This window comes from Leptosomus discolor, chromosome 8, assembly GCF_034619465.1.
Source record: "Leptosomus discolor isolate bLepDis1 chromosome 8, bLepDis1.hap2, whole genome shotgun sequence".
NCBI lineage: Eukaryota > Metazoa > Chordata > Aves > Leptosomiformes > Leptosomidae > Leptosomus > Leptosomus discolor.
This window is the reverse complement of record NC_141398.1, coordinates 38325927-38347144: the sequence shown is the minus strand read 5'-3', so window position 1 is coordinate 38347144 and position 21218 is coordinate 38325927. Positions and strand designations below refer to the sequence as shown.

The 21218-nt window shown below is 42.4% G+C and overlaps 2 protein-coding genes across 3 annotated transcripts in view; one reads left to right on the top strand and one right to left on the bottom strand.

Moving 5' to 3' along the window:
- KIAA0319 (KIAA0319 ortholog) overlaps positions 1 to 1555 on the top strand; it is a 36879-nt gene extending 35324 nt beyond the window's left edge. For both annotated transcript variants that reach the window (XM_009951447.2, XM_009951446.2), the window contains exons 19-20: positions 502 to 593; positions 1377 to 1555. In XM_009951447.2, coding sequence (XP_009949749.1) covers positions 502 to 593; positions 1377 to 1555 — 271 coding nt within the window. The remainder of the gene's footprint in view (positions 1 to 501; positions 594 to 1376) is intronic.
- A 10500-nt stretch (positions 1556 to 12055) lies between these two features.
- ALDH5A1 (aldehyde dehydrogenase 5 family member A1) lies at positions 12056 to 20153 on the bottom strand. The gene is made up of 10 exons (XM_086468936.1): positions 19866 to 20153; positions 19547 to 19630; positions 18052 to 18222; positions 17640 to 17756; positions 17037 to 17180; positions 15993 to 16136; positions 14339 to 14497; positions 12845 to 13014; positions 12505 to 12563; positions 12056 to 12348 (listed from the first exon to the last, which is right to left on the bottom strand). The coding sequence occupies exons 1-10, from the start codon at positions 20151 to 20153 to the stop codon at positions 12143 to 12145; spliced, it is 1542 nt and encodes a 513-aa protein (XP_086325062.1). The 3' UTR covers positions 12056 to 12142.
- Positions 20154 to 21218: the final 1065 nt, after the last annotated feature.

The following is a 21218-nucleotide window of genomic DNA, read 5'->3' as shown; positions in this document are numbered from 1 at the left end:
GGTTTGCTTACAGACCAGTAGGGCTTTGTCCCTGCATATATATGAGGGAGCCAATCTCCATTTTTGTCTGGTCTTCTCTGGAAGCATAACTAGACAAGCACCATTTAAATTCTCTCTGTTAAAAAAAAAAAAAAAAATTGGAGACTAACCAATTCTTACAGAAATTTTTTATTTGGAAACAAACGAATATATGTCTACCTTGTTTCTAGTTACTGTGTTGAAATTGAACAAGCTGAATCCCTGTGGCCTAGGAAAGCAAGTCAATCTTTCTTGCTTTTTTCATCTTTGTATCTCAGAGAGAAAATAAATTATACACTCTGGTCCAGATTGTACAGCTGCTTTATACAGGTACAGACTGGAACAACTCTTTTAAGTGGAGGTGAGAAAGTGCAATGAGGTTCTGTATGTCAGAGTACGTAGCTATGTGTATGAAAAGGGAGAGGGAGTGAATTTATGTGTGTACACGGGAACTAAATGTCTTTGTGGTAACTTTCTTTTTAGCAGAAAGAGAATGAAGATAAGAAAGAAAACAAAATATACCATACTAGATAGCATAGATGAGCAGGAGAGAATGGAGCTACGACCCAAATACGGTAAGCGCTGTCTATTTCAGCTGGGGACTCATCCACCAAGCTTACAGTCAGTGTATTTGAATGGACATGTGCAGTCAGGAGGAGCCCAGAAGCTGGTCTGCAAGTTTGAGAATGGCAGAGGCAAGCATAGATGATGAAATGGTTGGGAGAGAATCACTTAATTTCTTTCATGAGGCTCTGGGCTCAGCCACTGCTCTGAGCTTCTTCCTTAGTCTTAACTTAGAACATCTAATTGTCCCACAGGCTTTCTCCATGTAACCCCTCCTCTCCTGCACACACTTTTAATTGGAGCTGGTTTTATTGCTGTGTAGCAGCTCCCTCCTGGCCCATAAGTGCCCTGTTAAACATCAGTAGATTTCAGCTGCTACCTTCTGGTCACATACATTTTGATTTACCTGACAACATTTCTGTAGAAACCATGACCTTTCATTGCTGCTTGTGTTAATCAGATAGTTGAGTGGACAGACTAATTTCCAGATTCAAGCTATTAAAAGTACATTAGCTGTGTACTAAGATCATCTAATTGTTTCAAATTTAGATACATGTATTCACATTTCAGAGCCATAAACTGATGGGCCTGCAGTGCCGAGTATTTGCCCAACAGCATGTGATATATCTCCTAGGCTAGTTTTTATATTGGTGGTGGCAGTGGTGCAAGCTGTTACACTGGATTGCAGATAATGTTTTCACTTATCTTTCCTAGCACAGTCTGGGAGAGGATGGTTACTTGTTACTAAAAAGTGAAACCTTTCTGATGTGCTTGTTTTGCTTTTTTATTGTCAGGTATAAAACACAGAAGTACAGAACACAACTCCAGTCTGATGGTCTCTGAGTCAGAGTTTGACAGTGATCAGGACACTATATTCAGCAGAGAAAAGATTGAAAGAGAGAATCCTAAAACCCTCACAAATGGATCCATCAGAAATGGAGTTTCCTTCAACTACAGCTCCAAAGACAGATAACTGAATGAGGGTAAAAAGCACAGAACGTGCTGCTCCAACACATCTAAAATATGTTGGCCCGCCTCTGTTTTTCCAGCACTGAAAGCTTCCTAAAATATCAATTTACTGTGGATGAAAGGGTAAATTTCTAGCACAGTTAGGGAAAGGAAGGAGGAAGGATTATCTAGGAGTCAGCTAACTCCTCATGTCACTGTTAGAGGAACAAGGAAAAGCACATCTTAACTTCTTGCATGTTCCATACTGACTGTTTGTCTGAACTTCAGAAGACCTTTTTTTCCCGTATCACTGCTACAAAACTAGCCAGGGCCGTTACGCTAATAACAATGGTAACTGAGATGCATTGTGTCCTGTGCTTCTGTCTTTCTCTTGGAGAAGCAGTGTGATTATGATGCTGACCTAAATCAGCAAAATCCAGTGTAGATAAATTCCCTTACAACTATAGACAGCAATATGTGACTGCATCCATCTTCATTTTCAGTCTAGATTGGGAACACAAAGGGAGAGCACTTTTAGTGCATTGTATTTATCTCTGACTGTGCTTTGTGACTTCCTTTTCTGCAGTAGTGCTCATCAGATGGAAATGTCTTTGTTTTCAAAGGAAATTTACAATTAGCAGTTGCATTTAATCAGCTGTAACGTGATAAATCTGTGTCCTGTAGGATGCAATGTTCCCTGTATTTACATAGAAAGTATGGTGCCTGGAGAGAAGTCCAGCCTCAGGTTGCTTCTGAAACGATGAAGGTGCTTTGGCTTTCTGGAGTCTGCCACGTCCAGCCAGGAAACAGTAGCAGAAAGGCAGGAAAGACTCAGTGCAATGCTCCTTCAGAAGCACTTTGAGCATCCCAACCTTTTCCTTAGAGAACACTTGTAAGGAGCTCTGGACCTTTTAAGACTCAGCTGAGATGAGTTTTCATCTGTTGGCCCCAGTGCTCAATTAAAGAATGTTATCAGGTATTTGTGTAGTGAAATGCTTGTGGCAAAATATGCTATCTGGAGCAGGAGGTTCAACATCTACCTTTGTTGTTATGGGAGTTGGTACTGAGGGAGGTTTTAGCTTGAACATTAGATTGTTTTGCTTTTTCCTCAGTGGCTCTTCAGTGACTGGATGTGTTGGCCTAAAGAAATCTCTTCAGATGTTTGAGAAGGGTAGGTGTGTTGGAGTTCTGATGTTCATGTTCACAATCTGGATAATTTCTTTACAGTGTGCTTGTTAGGCTTTAAAGCCATGCCCCTGGTACTGTTCTTGAAATGCCAAACTGAAGATGTGGCTTTTGTACCTAAGCTTCACTTGTGGAGGCGTCCGTGTCACTGGTATTGTCTGGCCATGATGTCAGCTTTGCCTGGGGGTCCTTTACTGACATGCTGGAGTCTTGGGCTGAGCTGGAGGAATCATGTGTTCAGATGGAGAAAACATTCCTCTGGCAACATTTTAGACAGGTGTGGAGTTTTTTTAACTTTTTTTTTTTTTTAATCTGGTGATGTGGAATCAATTGACAGAGAAGGGCAGAGCAGTGTAGAGATCAAGGGGAACACATGAGAAGGGTCAGGGAGGGGACATAGCCCCCCCCCCCCCCCCCCCCCCCCCCTTGTGAGGAGTAATTTGGTGGAGAATTTTGGGTCTTTCCCCATCGTTTTATAGAAGTCTGACACAACAGAGTAGTTGGGTTGAACATTGGGGCTTCTGTGCTTCTTTTGTTAATGGAGTTGGACAAGTATTGGAAGTACTGTCTAGGTTGGAAGGAATCAGTAGTTAAAGGCTGCAGCAACATGGCGTGCTTATAACTGGTTTCATACCTTTGATTCTCAAATGCAGCCAGCAACAGTCCCTAAGGCTACTAATGCTGCACAGAGGAGCATTTAGCCTGTGCCCAGCCCCGCATTTCTCTGGAGAGCTGAATGTGGCTGCAGGAGTCAAGGTGGGAGAGGCTGTGAAGAGTAAAAAGGGCTAATGCAAGTGGTTTTGATGTTTTTCCCATATTCACCAGCAAGATGCAGTATAAATGGTATGATTTGCTTTCTTCAGAAGCCAAGTCTTAACTCTATGTGTATGGGGGTTTTAGGCTATTTATTGAAACAAATCTGCTTTATCTTGCTCTCCTCCTTCTTGAGTGTGTGTGTGTGTGTGTATATATATTTTTAATAACTTGGTCAATAAAAACAAGGTCAGCTTGTGATGTCTTTCAATTTCTGCTCCAGATGGTTAACATAATAATGCAATGTTCACTTTAAAGCATTCCTGAAGAAAGTTAAGACACACTTAAAATAGTATTTTTTTTTTTCCTTTTTAAATCAAAATGTTGGGTTTAATCCATTCTGCGCAAATTCCCAAAACGTTCTAGCAGGAATTATGCTCTTGGAAATATGTATTTTAAAAAAAAAAAAAAAAAAGTTGCATAAGCAACTACAACTTTGCATTGGCCATGCTGCCGTTAATGCTTCAGCTAAATAACTGTATTCACTGTGCCTTTATCTATAAACTTATCTTTTCAGTGCAGACAGCAGCATCCTTCAGTTTTGTGAAGTCGGTCACTTGTGTGTTTTGGTTTTATTTTACGTTTTTAAAGCTGGTGCTGAAGCCTTGGAGTTTGTTCTTTCAAGGAATTAAAATTCAGATATCTTTTTTTAAAAAAAAAACAAAACCACAACAAAACCCACTGATTCTCTACTAAAACAACTACAGGGTTGATAAGGCTGCTTTCCTCAGTGCTGCAGAATTCCCAGGGCTATTCATCCTCCCACACACACATGCTGTGGGCTGGGATCTTTGGATCGATGGTAAGCCCATGTGCCATGAGGACGTATGCGTGATTTGGCCAAGTATTTCTCACTCTTAGAAGCATTAGACCAATTTCTTTTTGCATAAGGCCCTAACAAGAGGAAGTTAGTTATTAAATTTTGTTCTCTAGGTGATGCTTTAACATCTTTGTTGCTAACAGTATTTTAGTTATGTTTTGAAAGTTGAATATAGTTTAAATTTTTGAGCTGCTTCTGATTCTATTAATTTGAGTCTTCCACCTCCTCGGAAGGATAAGTCTTTCCTTTTTCATAAAGTCAGGCTTCCTCTTAATATGGAACTTGAACAGAAGTTGAAAATAAGTTTCTGGCTCTGTGAATTTGTGATATCACATGTTTGTGTCACTTGGCCAAGCATGATTTTGTCAGAAATTTAGGACTAGAAGCTATAGCAAGCCTTGTCTCTTGATTTGGTGTCATTTTTATTTCTAGAGCTGTTGCTTTGTTTCAGAATGTCTGGTCATATCTGGAATGAAAGGGTCAGAAAACTAGTTGTTAAGGTGCAAACACAATGGTAGAATACTGATGCTAGTCTTCTGGTTTGGGTTATGATGGATTTGAAGTAGGTTCCCAGTTTTCACATTTGCTTCCACACATCATTTTCCTTCATATAGAGAAAGAGTGCTGGCAGCTTCTTTGTGAAACAGGGTTGGAAATACTCCTAACAGCCTCATCTGCACTGAAAAGCAGGGGAGACCATATACAGCTTGTCACATATGGCTCAGAGACCACTGAAAACAAAGAATAAATTCAGTTTGGCACTGGTATGATACAGCCTTTCTTTGAAGGCAGACAGCATGCTGATCCTTACAGTGCTTCATAGCCTTGATGTAAGCGCTGGATTTTCATTTGCATCTTGGTTTTACTTTTGTATGTGCTGATGCATGCACAAAGATTGTCTAGCTATGTAAAAAGACTGCCTTTGTTTGCATTTTAAGTCAGGAATATATTTTGGAAGAAAACTTCCTTACCACTACTGCCTGAGGCATTAAACAGGTTCTGTTCTCAACTTCAGTACTCAACACAGTGCATACAGCAGCACAAAACCGCCACACTGCGAAGAGGTCATTGGCTTGAGTATTTAAAATTTACCTTGGCAAATCTGCTAAGATGCACATCCAAATTCTCTGTCCTATGGTTCGATCTTTCATACTAACTGCATAGATTGCTGTGAAATTCAAGCAAAATGTGAATGGTCTAATTGCAGAGGATTGTTTATTTGGGGAGGGGAAAAAAGATTTTTCCTTGTTTCATGTGTAAGAACACATTTTCAACTGCATCCTTTTAGGTAAAGAGAGTCTTATCAGTCTCCCTCTGTCAGATGCATCAGGTACAGGTACTGTCAGCTGTGTTTGCTTATATGATGCTAATTTTCCATTTGTCTTGGTCTCTTGTGGGCAAACAGAAGTGTGCACACATGCAAGGAGCTTAACAGTGTGTGAACTTAACAGGGAGAGAGTGAGTGTCTGTGTGTGTTCTCTATGCTGAATTTAAACTTTAAACAGTTCTGATGTTCTTGAAATAATTGAGTTCTTAGGCAAATTTCCTGTTCCCATTTTAAGCCTTAAGTGAGACTAGTTTTGCCCCTCAATATACTGATAATGGGCTGTAGTCAGCTGGAGCTTTGGGATGGTGGTAATAAAATGACAGCTCCTGTAGTCTTCTGAGCCATTTGTGTGAGGTTTGAGAGCAGTAAACATTCCTCTAGAAGGAAAGTGGGGTAGAGGTGAATTCGAGTTTCTTAACATCAGCTGTTGCTTATCATTGATCCCTAACTAGAATACTAATCCCGTACTTCTGCAGCAAAGGAGAACCTATTTCACATACATTTTGAGTCCCCAAGGCAAGGGAGGGAGCCTTTAAGCTTAGAAATTAAATTTTAAAAAGGAGGGAGAAAAGCCAAATCACTTTTTCTTTTGCACAGGCTACAAATCAAGTGCAGATGAGCCACACATCAGTAGTTTGTCTCTGTATGGAAGCACTTCTCCCTGTGGGTGTTCGGTGAGCTATTTCAGAATTTATATTAGGAATCTGTTTCTAGAAAATGTTATTTATTGCAAATTATAATGTATCGTAACTGGAACCATTTCTGAGCTGAAATTACTACATTTATGTAACTACTAATAAAGTTTTGCCTTTCCTTCTAGGAACTTGTCAGGTACTCTGTTAGACATGGTATTCTGTGTTGGACTTAGCTCTCCAGTCAGGCTTATAGAGATGTGTCATATACTGTAGCTTATGTCTGTACTCAAACATAAAAGCAGTGCAGTATCTGATCCCTTCCGTTCTTACTGACAAATGCAAAACACTGTCTTTTTTCAGAGAGGTAACATAATTCAGTACATCAGAGAGCAGAAAAAAAAAATCGTCTGCAGTTCACAGTAAGTTTTCATGCAGTGCTTGTCCTTACTTGGTTTAATTGGCTGTGTGTAAATGTTCACCAGCTGGCATGCCAAGTGTGGTGATTTCACAAGTTTCGTGGCAAGTCCTATACTTGGGTGTTTGTAATTGCAGTGGCTGCTTTGCCATAATCGGAGTTACTGGTGTGCAAGATAACCCAAAATACTGCTGTTAGCTAGGGGTAGATTACACTGCCTGTTTCTGAGCCGGAGAAGGAAAAATCTGTGCATCAGTGTGTGTGAAGTTTGTGCTAAATTGTGATAATAAAAGGTACTATGAGATACAAGTGTCTTTCTGTAAGAAAAAACATACACCATAAAAGCAACTTTTAAGTGTACTTGGATACATGGTACCTCTTACATTCATACTTGGCTCTGACAAGGGAATACTGGCTGCTGAATGAGCTGATGCAATACAGAGTGGCCTTTATTGAAGAATGGAGTCTGCCCATTTGTCCTGGACTGTACACTGTAACAGCAGCAGCCTCCCCCCCCACTTTGTGTAGGCTGATGCAAGACTTGTACAACAAAAGATAATCAGTAGGGATTCCTAAACAACTCAAGCCAGTTGTGCCAAGTAGCTTCAGCATTCACTGATAAAGTGAATAAACCCCCAACTTCTGCTGTCTTGGGAAGTCCTGGGCAGAGTGTGTTGACATTGAAAACACTTTAAACAAATGCTGTCATTTTAACTTGGAGCTTCTGAACAGCATCCTTAATCCTTCTCCTTTAAGATAGTTCAACCCTTCTGTAAGCAGTAGAGCTGGACAAAGGGCATGACCAGTTACACTGATGACTCTGCCAGTTACAGTGAGACAGTTACTTCAATGCCAAGTCGAAGCGTGGAGCTTCCTTTACTTACAGGATTGCCCAGCTCCCAACCTGTGCCTGATTGATTTAGAACACTGAAAACTATTTTATTCTGTGCAAACCATTGAAACTGCTGTTTATGTTGTGGGACTTAATCATGAAAGCACAATTAATCATAAAAGCATAAAATGTGTCTGGAAGTGGATAGGCTGCAGAACGCTAGCCTGCCTAAACATTTTTCTGATCTTGGTGGTAAGACATAACGAAGTGCAATCTGCCAGCTACAGTAAACAAAATTGAGTACTAGATGTTGGTCAGGCTTGACATACTTCTCTGTCAGACTGGTTGTCTGTCTTCACTGATATCAGACCAGTGTTACTAGCATCAAGAGGCTCCCGTGCTTATTCTCAGCACCCAAGGTAACTTTGCCAGCTTAGCATACCAATGGACAAGCATTACCTAAAGAGACTTGCCAAAACTTGTGCACTATGGTTGGAGATAATTTCTGCCTATTTAAGCTAAAAATGTTAATATCTAGTAGAACAGGTAAATGTAGTTTCTTAAGAGTTTATTACACAGAGTGGTCAGGCAGCAGGGGTCAGACAACAGCTGTTCAAAGGGTAACATAAGAAAATAAAATGGGAACTGGCCGTGACTGTGTTGGGATGGAAATTAGAAGAGAGTTTCTGAGGCTTCAAAACTGTATTAAGTAAATTGAAATAAAAAAGCTTCCAAAAACCCATTTTAAATCTTAACAAATTAAGCAAAGAATTATGCAAGTCATTGTATCCTGAAAGCAGGGACAGGTACTGTGATCCACAAAGCCCTATCTTCTGCTAAAATGTTTGATTCAGCATAAAAGGCTTGCGTACAAAATGACTGATGGCATATTAGTATGTCAAAGTAGTCATATCTATTTGATTTACATTCAAGGGACTGTAATTGGGGTAACCAAAATCTTACACCTCATGAACATGTGGGTGCAAAGTACTGTCTTTTTTTTCCAGTGCTAAAGCTGGCAGAACAAAAAAGTCTGCAAATCTGAGAGACTGAACTCAATGTGGCTGCTGTCAGTTTGTCAGTTCAACGCTGAATTAAGGTAATAAACCACAAAACTCAGTGCTTCCACGGAAGTTATTTATTAACTGAAAACATTTTTCCATCACAGTTTTAATATCCAGAAATTGCTAAACTATCACAAGTGTAAACAACACAACTGATGTGTGAGAATTCAAGTATATCTTTTGTTGAAGAATCACAGCTTTTGCTATGCAGACAACTGTAAGACTACTCTGTGCTTAACGGATGTAAACAGACTGACACAAGAATACTATGCTAGAATCCAACCACAATCCAATCCAGAGAAAGATTCTTTTTAAAGTTACATACTTTATCTTTAATTATGGTTTGTGTTTGTTAACAGGCATAGTAAAAGGTATTATTTGCGAGGAAAAAAGTAAACATTTACTTATTAATTTTAACAGTGCTATTCTCAGAAAAGACATCAAGATTTTAAATGCAGCAATGCATCAGATCAATACAGTAACTTTGCCATGAACAAAGCAGCAGGTTAATGAAGTTCTCCAACTGCCCTGTCCCAAGAAGTACACTCATATTCAAGACTGCACTGTCACACAGCAGTAAATGAGATAACTCTAATTTTGACCTTATACTGCAGCTCACAGGTAGACATAAAATTTTAAGTCTGTGCCATTTCAGTGGCAGATATTCTACCCACGCACAATACCTATGTGTGTCCTGGTTTGGGCTAAACCAGATCTAATTCTGTTTTAATGCTTTAACTTTTCAGTTAAGTCTCTTCTAACTAACTGCGCTTTCTGAAACAGCAGCATGTTTTTCCAGACAGTGACTGCTTCTAGCAGTGATAAGGCCTGATGTTTATAGTTCGTACCAAGGAATGGTGTGCAGAGAGGCTCTTGCTTATACTTGTTCTTATAGCGACCAAGGTCACTGCTAAATCTTGTACTCCATGTGGGGGTGCTGTCAGTGAAAAGGGTCACAAGCACGAAAAAGGTCACGCCTGCAGGGAGGAGCAAACCGGACAGGTGACCCAAACCTGACCAACAGAGTATTCCATCCCATATACGTCATATTCAGTATAAAGCTGAGAGATCACAAGGGTCTCCCTCTCTTCTTCGATGGCCAACATCTGAGGAGGACTCTGTCTGTTCTTCTGTCATCGATCCCAATCCGTGCATCCCTAAATCCAGTGCCTGAGTCCAGTTCCTGCATCCTGTCCCTGTCTGCTGCTGTGTCCAGCCTGGGACTGCCCCAGTGCCAGCCCTGCAGCGTGGTGGTGATGTATCGTTGGGGGGGAGGGGGGAGTTGGGTTTGGTATTGGTTTTGTATCTATTTGTATATGTATTTCATTATTTCCTTATTATTATCTTTTATTGTCATTGTTTCATTAAAACTGTTTTAGTTTTCTTTTCCAAACCATAAAGTCTCTCTCCCTTGTTCTCTCTCCCTTTCCCTTTTTGGAGTGGAGAGGGGTTAATAGAGAGCGTCTGTCATTCGTTAGTGGCCAGCCTCAACCTGTGACAGTGTGTGTACGTCACTGTATTGTGGTACCCAGGCACCAAGTTACAAGTTTCTATCTAGTTACTCCCGCCAATAAGAAATAAACGCGTATTGGCAGCCAAGGCTGGCAAACAGCTTCCTCTTCCACAAGACCATATTCCCCAAATTCAGGCAGCCTGGGTGCTCAGTAGTGCAAGCTTAGGAGTTGGTTATAAGAAGGTTTTTTGTGACTAGTGTAGAAATAGGCCATCCTTTTTTTGTTCTTGACAGCAAACACATATGCTGCAACTGATACCAGTGTTAAGTCCTCACTATCTTAAATGTGCATTTTTGGTGAGTTGGAAATTACTGGAAGGGCAGGAAGAATCCTTTAACTGCCCTTGGCATGATGCACGCGCACTGTACTGACAGATAATGTGCTCCGGACCCACCTGGTCTCAAGTGTTATGCAAATATAACCATAAAAAAACCACTAAGAAGTAGTAAGTAGCAGTCAATGCTACCTTATGTGCGCTTTAAAAAAACCTTGTAAAACTCAGTTCCAGCTTGCTTCCCCACCCCAAATCTTGTGTTACGTGGTTACCTCTTTACCTGATTGGATAAAATATCCCATTTTATAGGCTACATTCATTAGTATATAGGAAGAAAAGCCTGCTGCTTTCTTTTCTTTATTTTTAATAATGAGTGGGTAAAGTCCCACCAAACAAAATTAACCAGCACAGGAAATAAAATTTATTCCACTTAGCCTCTGCAGTGCTGATTTATTTGCCAAATTAACATTGCACATTTTTAAAAGTGCTTCTTTTGACAGCCGTTAAAATAATGTTTAAATGGCATTGTTTATTGCACATTAAGGAAGCTTTACATCATCTTTTGAAAATGACAAAATAGTGAGGTGATGTGTAGAAGTCTCACCTCTAATCACTTCTGTTTAAATCTTTATTAGGTCACAAGTTAAACAACTTCAAAGGTTTTTATACCTTCCTCCCTAATGGACATTCAGCAGCCTAACCACAAAGCAGATTGAAGGCATAAAGCCCACAGGAGTGGAACCATCTATCTGCTCATGTTCTTTGGAGGTGGTGAATAATGTTCCTTTAGACACTGAGCAACATTTACATCAGCGACTGTACTTCTACCCAGGGAGAGTCACATTCTTTTCATGGAAGGGAGTGTATCTATATCATGTCACCACTTGTGCTTCCTTCACACAGCCCTCATAGTGTACCCTTACAATTCTGCAAGATACTTCTGCGAGTAAGCACCCCATCTTCCTCCTGCTACTCACTAAGCCAGCAACTCCTTGTCCTGGAATGTCCGGTTCCCAGGACTGCTGGGGCTCACAAACATAAAACAAGGGCCATATTTGATCCCAAGTGTGCAAGCTGTTAGGCACAAATTACAGCTCTTTGCTCAGAAGCCCAAAGCTGAATAGGTGGCAGCTCTGCAGCCAGCATTAACATGCACTGAAAAAGCTGTCTGCGTGCCTGCAGGGATGCCTAGCTGTAGTTTAAAGCAATTCCTCACCTTTCATGGGCATCAGATTCTCCCACAATTAAAAAAAAAAAAAAAAAAAAGACACACTTGCTTCTAAAAGAAGGTCACAGAACCACATTAGAAAATTTACACAAATTCTAAAGGGAGATTGCCACCCTCAACGCCTCCCACATCTACACTGAAGAAGCAGTAGAAAATGCTGGTCTAGTTTCCCCTTGCCATAGGTTAGGATCTACTTTCATTATGCACAAGTCTCCAAGTCCTCCCATTACACAGCAGTAACCCAAGAATAATAAATGTGCATTCTTCCCTGCTCCTTACTAATAATGATGGGCATTGTGATCACATTGCTGAAAACCTGAATGTATAATTAAAGAACATGTAAAAAACATGGCAGCACAGAATACTGTAAGTATCTCTACACATACAGAACAGGGTTGCTCACTTTTAAAGAAGGTAGAGCTTGCATTCATACATATTTCTGGTTCAAGAAGCTTACTAAAATTACTCTTTTCCAAGCTGTTGGGATTGTGCTTTTTGAAGATTTTTATAAGCCTCCAAAGCAGATGTATTTTATTTCTAAGTATTCATCGATGCCGTATTTTGAACCTTCTCGCCCTAAGCCAGACTGTTTTACCCCACCAAAAGGACTCTCCGCTGAGGAGACTATGCCTTCATTAACACCAACCATTCCAACTTCCAGCTGTTCTGCAACTCTCCAGATCTGAGCTGGATCTTGGGAGTAGAAATAACCTGCCATGCAGACACAGAGATACAGGAATGAAAATTAAAACCAGGAAGAACAATTACAGAGGACTCTGAAAAAGACTAACTGACATTAAAAATCATCACCCCATAACACTAAAGCTCATAAAATGACAGAAATACATTTAGCTGACAGAGGCATACCTGCTAAACCCACATCAACTGCGTTTGCTATAGCAATAGCTTCTGCTTCAGTCTCAAATCTGTCAATGTAAAGAGAAAAAATACAAATGAGGACCGCAGTTCATCTACTGTCTTGCTGACTTGCTGACAAGAAGCAGCATTATCAGAAATAAAAATTCAAGATACAGGTTTTTTTCCAAAAGTTTTGCTGGTATCTACCCTTGCTTAACTGCTAATACAATTTAAAAGAAAATAGTTTTCAAAAAATATCTTCTGCCAAACCATCATTCAAATCTTATTTATTCAAAATAATTGAGGTTTTTTAATTGCTATTTTTGATCTGAAAAATGAATAATCTTACTTGATAACTGGTGCTAAAGGGCCGAATGTCTCCTCTTGGGTGCAAAGCATTTTTGTTGTAACGTTACTAAGTAATGTTGGCTCAAAGAAATTCTTCCCCAAGCTGTGTCGTTTCCCTCCAGTCACAATAGATGCTCCTTGACAAACTGCATCGTTAATGTGTCTCTCTACCTGAGATATGCAAACCAAAAATCGCAAAGTCAGCATTTAGGAATGAACAATAGTATACTTTCCACTGAAGAAAGAATACTTCTATTAAAAAGTATTAAATAGAAGATTTTGAAGAGAAGTTTGTACTTTGCAGAAGACCATTTGCAATATTATTTAAAATTTCTCTTGAATTTTTATTTCTCTTGATCTGACCTAATTTCAGAGGGATAAATTATGAGTATGGCCCCAGTCTCACAGATACTAAAGATTCAGCTTTTCTGCTCAAACTAAAGGATTACATCTCACATGAGAAAAAGTCTTTGCAGGACTAAGAAGTACACCTGATACCGGTGATCAAGCACTGTGAAAACAGAAGTACATGACTGTCATTTAAAGAGAAACAGACAAGGTGGTACTGGCAAGAACATTTTCCACCTCCTACATCTACAATTTGTCAAAAGACACGAAAGTAATGAGAAAACTAAAGTAGCAGGCTCCACCTAGAGTACTGTCCTTTGATATCACAGAAAGGCAGTTCAATGACTACATACGGTGCCTGCTTATTTGTATATGTAGAGTTATATGACACAAACTGCATTTCTGTGATGCACAAAGGGAAGGCGTGAAGGAATGAAATTGAAGTGCTGTATCCTCTGTCTCCCAAGTAACTCTGAATATTTTCATATTCTATTATTTTATAAATGGAAAGAATCTGGCAGCATTCAAGTATAATGAGATTCAAACAAAGCCTGCACATAACAGAGTCATAATATCTTAGAAAGTATGAACCACAGAATTTAATAATACCTTAGGAAGGGTGAACTACTATGGAAAATGTGCCTCATTGTAATTAAAAAAATTAAATTCCTGGAGTCACAAGTGAGCCAAAACAGAAGACCCAAACCACGCATGTAAGGTCTCAAGTGATTACAACACCCAGAGCTCTGTATGTATTATTCTGCTTAGCTTTTGCTAGAGGCACTGTTCTTCAAAAGAAGCTGTCGTTCACAGTGCTGCAGAACTGCAGGATCGCCACATAGCTCACAGTGTATCCAATCTCAGTAAAAGTTCTTGAGAACAGCTAGGAAGTCATTGGGAAGAATCAGTTTCTCCTCAGGGAGGAATCTCTTTTTCCCTTAATGGAAATAGAGGAACGATACATTAACTGGCCACATCTCTTCCTCTATATGTATACATGGATTTGGAGGACAGAACACACTTCGAGCCACACTGCAGATACACTCTAACAAAACACAGGTGAAAAAAGTGAAACATAAATTTCAAGTTACTTTATGGGTCATAAAAAGGAAATTAAGATGCCAAAAATTAAATATTTTATTTATACCTTTTCCACTGCTTTTTCATTAATTAGTGGCCCTTGGGTGGTTTTTGCATCAAATCCACTTCCGACGTGTAGTTCTTTCTCTATAGCTTTAGCAAACTTTTCCACAAATTTGTCATGGATTCCCTTTTGCACCAGGAAACGGTTTGTGCAAACACAGGTCTGAAAACAAACATGAAAAGGAAAAACAAACAGTAGTTTATATTGTATTTAATCTTCCATTAATTCATTCTGGCCTTCGTGCCACAGTATCAGCTTACTACAGTGATCTGTCCTCTGCCTCTTCTCCATCATCCTAAGCTGTTGCCTACATTTGCCATTTCTTTCATCACCCCTCTGATTTTATAAATACAACTTGAACAAGCTGTCAGTATGTGTGTGAAATATGACACACTGCTAAATTTAAGTTGCTTACGCAGAGAAAAAGTTTTGTGAGTTCTGTGGACTCTTGATATATGGATCAACCAAGGTCCAGAAGCTGCAAGAATTACCTTCTAATTACACTGGACTGAGCAGCAGAACCTCAAATTACACTTGGTGGCCTGGGGTCTTTTTTCCTAATCCCTTCGTTAATGGAGTTTGAGTTTCCTTTCTTCCCGGAACTTGTTAAGTGCTTTCAGTGGCCTGCTTGTTTGTGCTACCCCTTCGCTCTGACCGCATCCTGTTTTGCTAGCTACAGTCTCTCCAAAGTAACAGCTACTTTATCCCTCTATGCAGCAGCAGAGGGGATGTTAGATCTTTTATGTTAGATCTTGTCCAATCTGTGTCTCATCACTGAGTGGTCCTTGTCTACATTCCCTTCGATTTTGTTTTTTTTCTTTCTTCCCAAGATTAGTCTTGTGTTTTCTTCTTGTGTTATTCAAGCAATGTTTTCGCAACCAAATGACCTCTAATCCCACCGAAAATTTGCTGCTTCTCCAAAGTTGGAGTTAGTCAACTTCACATTCACATGTAGAGGCAATGCTCATAAGGCTGGAACGGTCTCCACAGAGCCGTGCTCAGCTGACTGTTCTGGAAAGTGATGCTCTTAAAAACTTTTTCACTCTTAGTAAAATATACGTGAAGCAACATACACTTGAATCTGGTCTATCACTTTTTTTAAGCTACGCATTGTGGAAAAATCTAGCCGTGAGGGTCTTAACAGATTTCAGTCCCCTTAACTCCTGCTGGATGCTTTCAGAACACAAAGAAAGACTTGAACACACAGTCTTGCAGACAGAAACACTTATCATGAGACTTGAAGCCGTTATTTTAAGAAATGGCTTTGCACATGTTTTAAAATGTAATCCTGAAAACTGAGGCAGGATGGTGTCTTTTCACAGCTCTAGTTCCCCAATAAATTTAATGCTAATAAAGCATGACGAAATGCCTTACCACTTCTCACGCTCTTGTGAGGGGTCCTGGTGAACATCATCCTTCTCAGTGATATTATTGACTGCCACTTATGTTGTGAAAGTACATGGGATTTTACAGTGGTGTTATGCAGACTTGCTGATAACTGGCTTGAGTGCCCAGAGCTGTGTGCGACTCCAGCATCTTTCTCTTCACAATGAAGTGTTCTGTGCTTTCCTTTTTACATAAAATAGCTTTCCTACATCTTAAACTATACATACAGCCCTTCACTTTCCAGAAACAAGGACAGAAAGGTTACTCTTACCTGCCCTGAGTTTCTATACTTGGAAGCAAGGGCTCCTGCAACAGCACAGTCCACATTGGCACTGTCAAACACTATAAAAGGAGCATGTCCTCCAAGCTCCATGGAAACTCGCTTCACCGTGCTAGCTGCATGTTTCAGCAATATCTGTAGGCAACAGAGGAGACACACAAATCTGTACCTCTACCAGATGTGAACTGTGGAACCACAGATGGAAGGCAGTGAAAAACTTAACTGGAAGGGAATTAATCTCAGGGAACTAATCTGGGCCTTCTCTATAATGCTAGCCCATCTGTTTTCTCTTAAGACAAAAACAAGGACTAACTGCCTTCATTAAAATCTTTAGAGATGAAATTCTGGCCAAGAAATAATGAAAAGAAGGATTTTCATCAACTTCAGTATAGGTCAGGCTTTTATACACTAATATTGTCACTCTTGTTTCATTGTTCTTTTTTTTGGTCATAAAAAGCTTGACTACTCTTTACAAGATTTTTCAAAGATCTGACAGAATTTGGGATTAAGATTTGCCTTGATACCAGACTTTTTCCTCAATCAGCATACAGCCATCCCATAGAATACTACCACCTTCTAGCCACACTCTGCAATTTTACTGATTTCTTTAGAGATGGTGACAAGGTTGTTTATTGACTAAGGTTGACAGGAGAGACTCAGGGGCCTCACTTCTCTAACACTTTCTCTCCACTGCAGAAGCCATTCCTGAATAGCACCTTTGAAATTCATTTTCAGTGTTCTTACTAGTATTTTGTCATCCTATGATATGAAACAAGACCACCTTGTACAGAACTGTTCACGTCGTAATTTACTAAAGGGCAGTTATCCAGAAGTTGCGCACAGGCATCCTTCTGTGAAGTACTGATACTAAAGTAGATAGGCAGTATCTGAAGAAGTACACAGTTAGCGGTTCAATCTCTGTACAGCAGCCAGAAAAGAAGGTGGCTTTGTATAAAAGCACATACTTCCCCGCTACCTTTCCAGTATAATCACAGTAATAACCTTCAAGGATATGCTTGCTGTGCATTTATGTACCTTCCCTGTTGCTGTAGAGCCAGTAAAAGATACTTTCGCTACCAACGGATCAGTGCACAGAATCTCCCCTACAGCTGGTGTCTGTTGCCTGGAACAAGGAACAACATTATACACTCCTGCTGGAATTCCAGCCTGGTTTGCAAGCTGCAACAAAAGAAACACAGATTTTCCATTATCAATGCATTTTCTATGAGGAACAGTCACTTAATGTTTGTTTATTGTCTTAAAGAAACCAGTCTGTAAATCAACGTAAGCAGAAAGTGCACAGCACAACTAGTAACTTGTTACTCGTGACATGACACAACTTGCTACAGTGCCAAGAAAGCAGCTTTGCTCCAGTTAAAGCTGGCTGTCATCTGAAGTAACCAAAGAAAAGATACAAAGATGTTCTGTGTAGCTAAATGGCCAGGTCCTCTTTGAGGCTCTAGACCATATTAGAGGCAACTTCAAAAGATTCTTGCTAAACTAAAACCTCCGGGTCAAGTCAGCCAGTTTGCCCTTTCTTCACGAATGAAGCTGGCCAGAGTTATCTTTGAAGGCCATCTGACTCCCCATTTACAGCTTCAGTCCACTGCCAAGGTAAAGCTTAGCATAAAAGCTCACCTCCCCGAGAGCTAGTGCTGATAAAGGTGTCTCCTCTGCAGGTTTCACTACCACCGTACAGCCAGCTGCCAGAGCTGCACCAACCTTCCGGGTAATCATTGCGCTGGGGAAATTCCACTGAGATAAGAGAAAAAAGTACAATCAAACTTGGGAGAATTTTGCCTACTGTTTTTGCAGAAATAGCTGACATTTTCTGTAATTGTATGATAACCTAAACAGACCTGTGTGACGGGCTTTGACCTAAGTGAACATTACAAAGCAGCACTGCCAATCCAGGAAGAAGCAAGCACAAGGTAGAAATAAAACTTCACAAGGGTGTTTGCTAGGGCTGGAGGAGCCATAAGTCCTTAGCCCCGTGCTGTGGGTCGAGCTGAAAATCTTGCCATGATTTGAAAAATTCAGCTATGCTTACTGGGGTTATAATGGCTGCCACTCCTACTGGCTGCTTCAGCACCAGGATTCTTCTGTCTTTTGCAGATGCTGGAATGACATCCCCATAAACCCGTCGAGCTTCCTCTGCAAACCACTCCAGAAACGAGGCAGAATACAGGATTTCACCCTGTGCTTCTTTCAGAGGCTTCCCCTTTGATTAAATCAGATTGAAAATACACTGTAAGCAGTAGACTGAGGCAATAAAAACAAATGCAAGTCATTTTGGAGCTTCTGTTCTTTTCAGAGTACTTTGTAATCCCCTTACAGTCATGTACACTCCAATATCCAAAAAGGATTGTATGACTGCAGCAGCACTAGTTGTGCGGCTTCGATATACTGTCATTGTACAGTCAACATTTTCTGTGTTGTGGCTGGATTCATACCTGCCCAAGACAAGGAGCTGGAACAGCAAACGCAGCATGTGTTTATTTACAAACTCTGCAGTTAGCTGCTATTACCATTCTGAAGGAGATGCAAATCATGGCAAAACAGTTATAAGTTTATGCCAGAGACATTTGTTTTGGGGAGCATTACTCTGGACTACCTCTGGGTCTGATCGCATTGACTGAATGACCATTAGCAGCTGGGACACCACGGAGGAGCTGCTGAAGTATCTCCCGGCATGGTTTTATCCAAAAGGATACTATTCTGTGAGCTCTCAGACTGCTCTGCGATGCAAAACAAAGCACACTGAGGGAATCCGACTTGGACACTTGCTTAAATAGTACTGCAATTTTTCCCAAGTCAATGAAACTGTTAAAATACAAACATTTCTGCCTTGAAGACCATGGTTTAGGTTGATGTATGCTTTTGCACACCATGAAGCACAACGTGGGTCTGATTTCTGCTGGATTGTAGGTACTACTGTCATCAAAGTAACACACTGTATGTATGTCAGAAACAGAAATGTTTGAAAGGTTATCCATTGACCTAACAGAGCAATGTGAATGCACAATGTGTCTTCTATGCTCAACATTTTTAAGTACTAAAACCCCATATGGTGGCTAACTGGAGAAATGCATACAGGGTGTTTTGACGCCTGTTAAGTGTTATTTTATTTCAATGTTAGCATCCCTGTGTTGCATTTCTAAACAGGTGGAACGGTAGCACAGGGCAGTACACATGCTCACAGGGGCAGCCAGCACCGTGCTGCTCCCCTGGCCCTGCTGCTGTACTGATGTCGAGAGAAGAGAGTTAAGAGTTACCAAGACTCCAAACCGAGCAATTATGCAGGCTTGTGTGACTGATGGAGGAGTATTCAATCTTGGTCACATCAAAACCTTGGTAAGTACCTAGTCTCGAACAAAGGCAGCACAGAGAGTCTCCCGGTAAAAAAGATCTAAATTTCTGCTTGGTGGTTTTATGGTTGCATAAACTCTGCAAACTAGAAGTAAGGACAAGTATCTGGACTTAGTGTATGTATCGGCTCTTGGCACACTGGTTGAGGAACCCAGATTTGAGGCATCAAGACTCACGTTCTCGGCCGTTATGATCCTCGCCAGCTCGTCCTTGTTCTCCATCATCAGCTCGTACCACCTGCGGAGCCGCATGCTCCTCTCCTGGGAAGAGAGAAGGCTGCCATGGCCGCCGCCCGGAGGGAGGGCGCGGCGCCTGGGACGAGCTTCTCCGAGGGGGAAGCGAGGCCCCCGAAGCACTCCCGGGGCGACCCTCAGCCCGCCGGGTGGCCCTCGCCGGACCGGGCCTCCCCGCCCCGGCCGCCTCTCGCCCCAGGCGGCGCTAGGAGCCGAGGCCTCCTCGCCGCCCGGGCGGACGCCATCTCCCGCGGCCGCTCACCTTGGCGGGGAGGCGGCCCCAGGCGGCGCCGGCCTCGTACGCTGCCCGCACGGCCGCCCGCGCCTCGGCCACCCCGCAGTCGGCCACCGGGCCCAGCTCCTCACCGCTGGCCGGGTCCTGCACGGGGAAAGCGGCGGGAGTTTCCACCCAGCGGCCGCCTACCAGGCCGCCCCGGCGCACCAGGGCGGCGGGCAGCACCCAGCTGCTGCGCCGCACAGCCGGCGGCCGCGGTAGAAAAAGGAGGCTGCGGCGGACGGCGGTGGCCCGCTGCGACAGGAGACTCGCCATGGCCGTGCTCCGGCGACAGGCGATAGGGCCTGTCCGAGCGCCCCGGCACCGCCCCGGAGGAGGAGCTGCGGAGGGGCCGGGCCGGGAGCGGCCTCTTGCCGGGGTGCGGCGGCGGGCGGGCACCCGAGCGAGCGGCTCGGCCTGCGCTTGAGGGGCGGGGGGGCTTGTGTTTCCCGGAGCCCCATTTCCCAGCCCCATCGGGACCCCCCTCCGGAAGGAGGGGGACGACTTGCTTTTGAGGGCTTGACTCCCGGAGCAGCGGCCGCGGGGGGGCTGTGGTTGTGCTGCGACAGTGGCCCTCCGCCGGGTCCCCTGGTCGGTCTCTGGCGCGGGGCCCATGCGGAGCCCTTGCCCGGTGCCACCAGCTCGCTGAGGACCGGGGTGTCTGTGCAGCGTATGCCAGCCTGGCCTGCGGGCTGAGCAGCGGCCCGGCAGGGCGGCCAGGGCAGGTTTGCACGGAGGGTGGTTGGGAGCCACGGCGTGCCCAGCCTCTGCAGTCAGACAGGGGTTCGTAGCAGCATGTGTGGCAGGAGTACTCTCATAGTTTGCCCCTGCATATGAGCTGGACGTTCAGTCTGGGTCATAAACCCAAACGTACGTGTGCAACGTCCTACCAGCTCACCGAAGCTTGTGAATTTTTATCGCCTACAGCTCGGGAGCCAGCGTGTTTCTACTAATACTGCTCTGGCAGTTGGCTTTTGTGAAATCTGATGTAGCAGTTCTAAGACAAGTGCACCACGAGCTGGACGAGCTGTGGGAGGATGCTCTTCTCTGCCGTGCTTTTCTGTGTTAACAGAAACCTCACTGCTGCTGTGCAGTGATGGCAGTTACACTGCCCAAACCCCAGCGATAATACAGAATTCAAGAGGGGAGAACATCTACAGCATTTTTTTTTTAATAAATTACTTTATTTGAGGTAAAGAAAAGCATTGATATAAAATAGCCTTTCAAATATGGCAGTCGTTTGCTTGCTGTGTCAGCAGCGTGTCTGAAAGAAAAGGCATGCTCCATAACCTGCGTTTCAAAGGTCACAGTGCTACTGCTCCAGGCTTCTGAAAATCACGG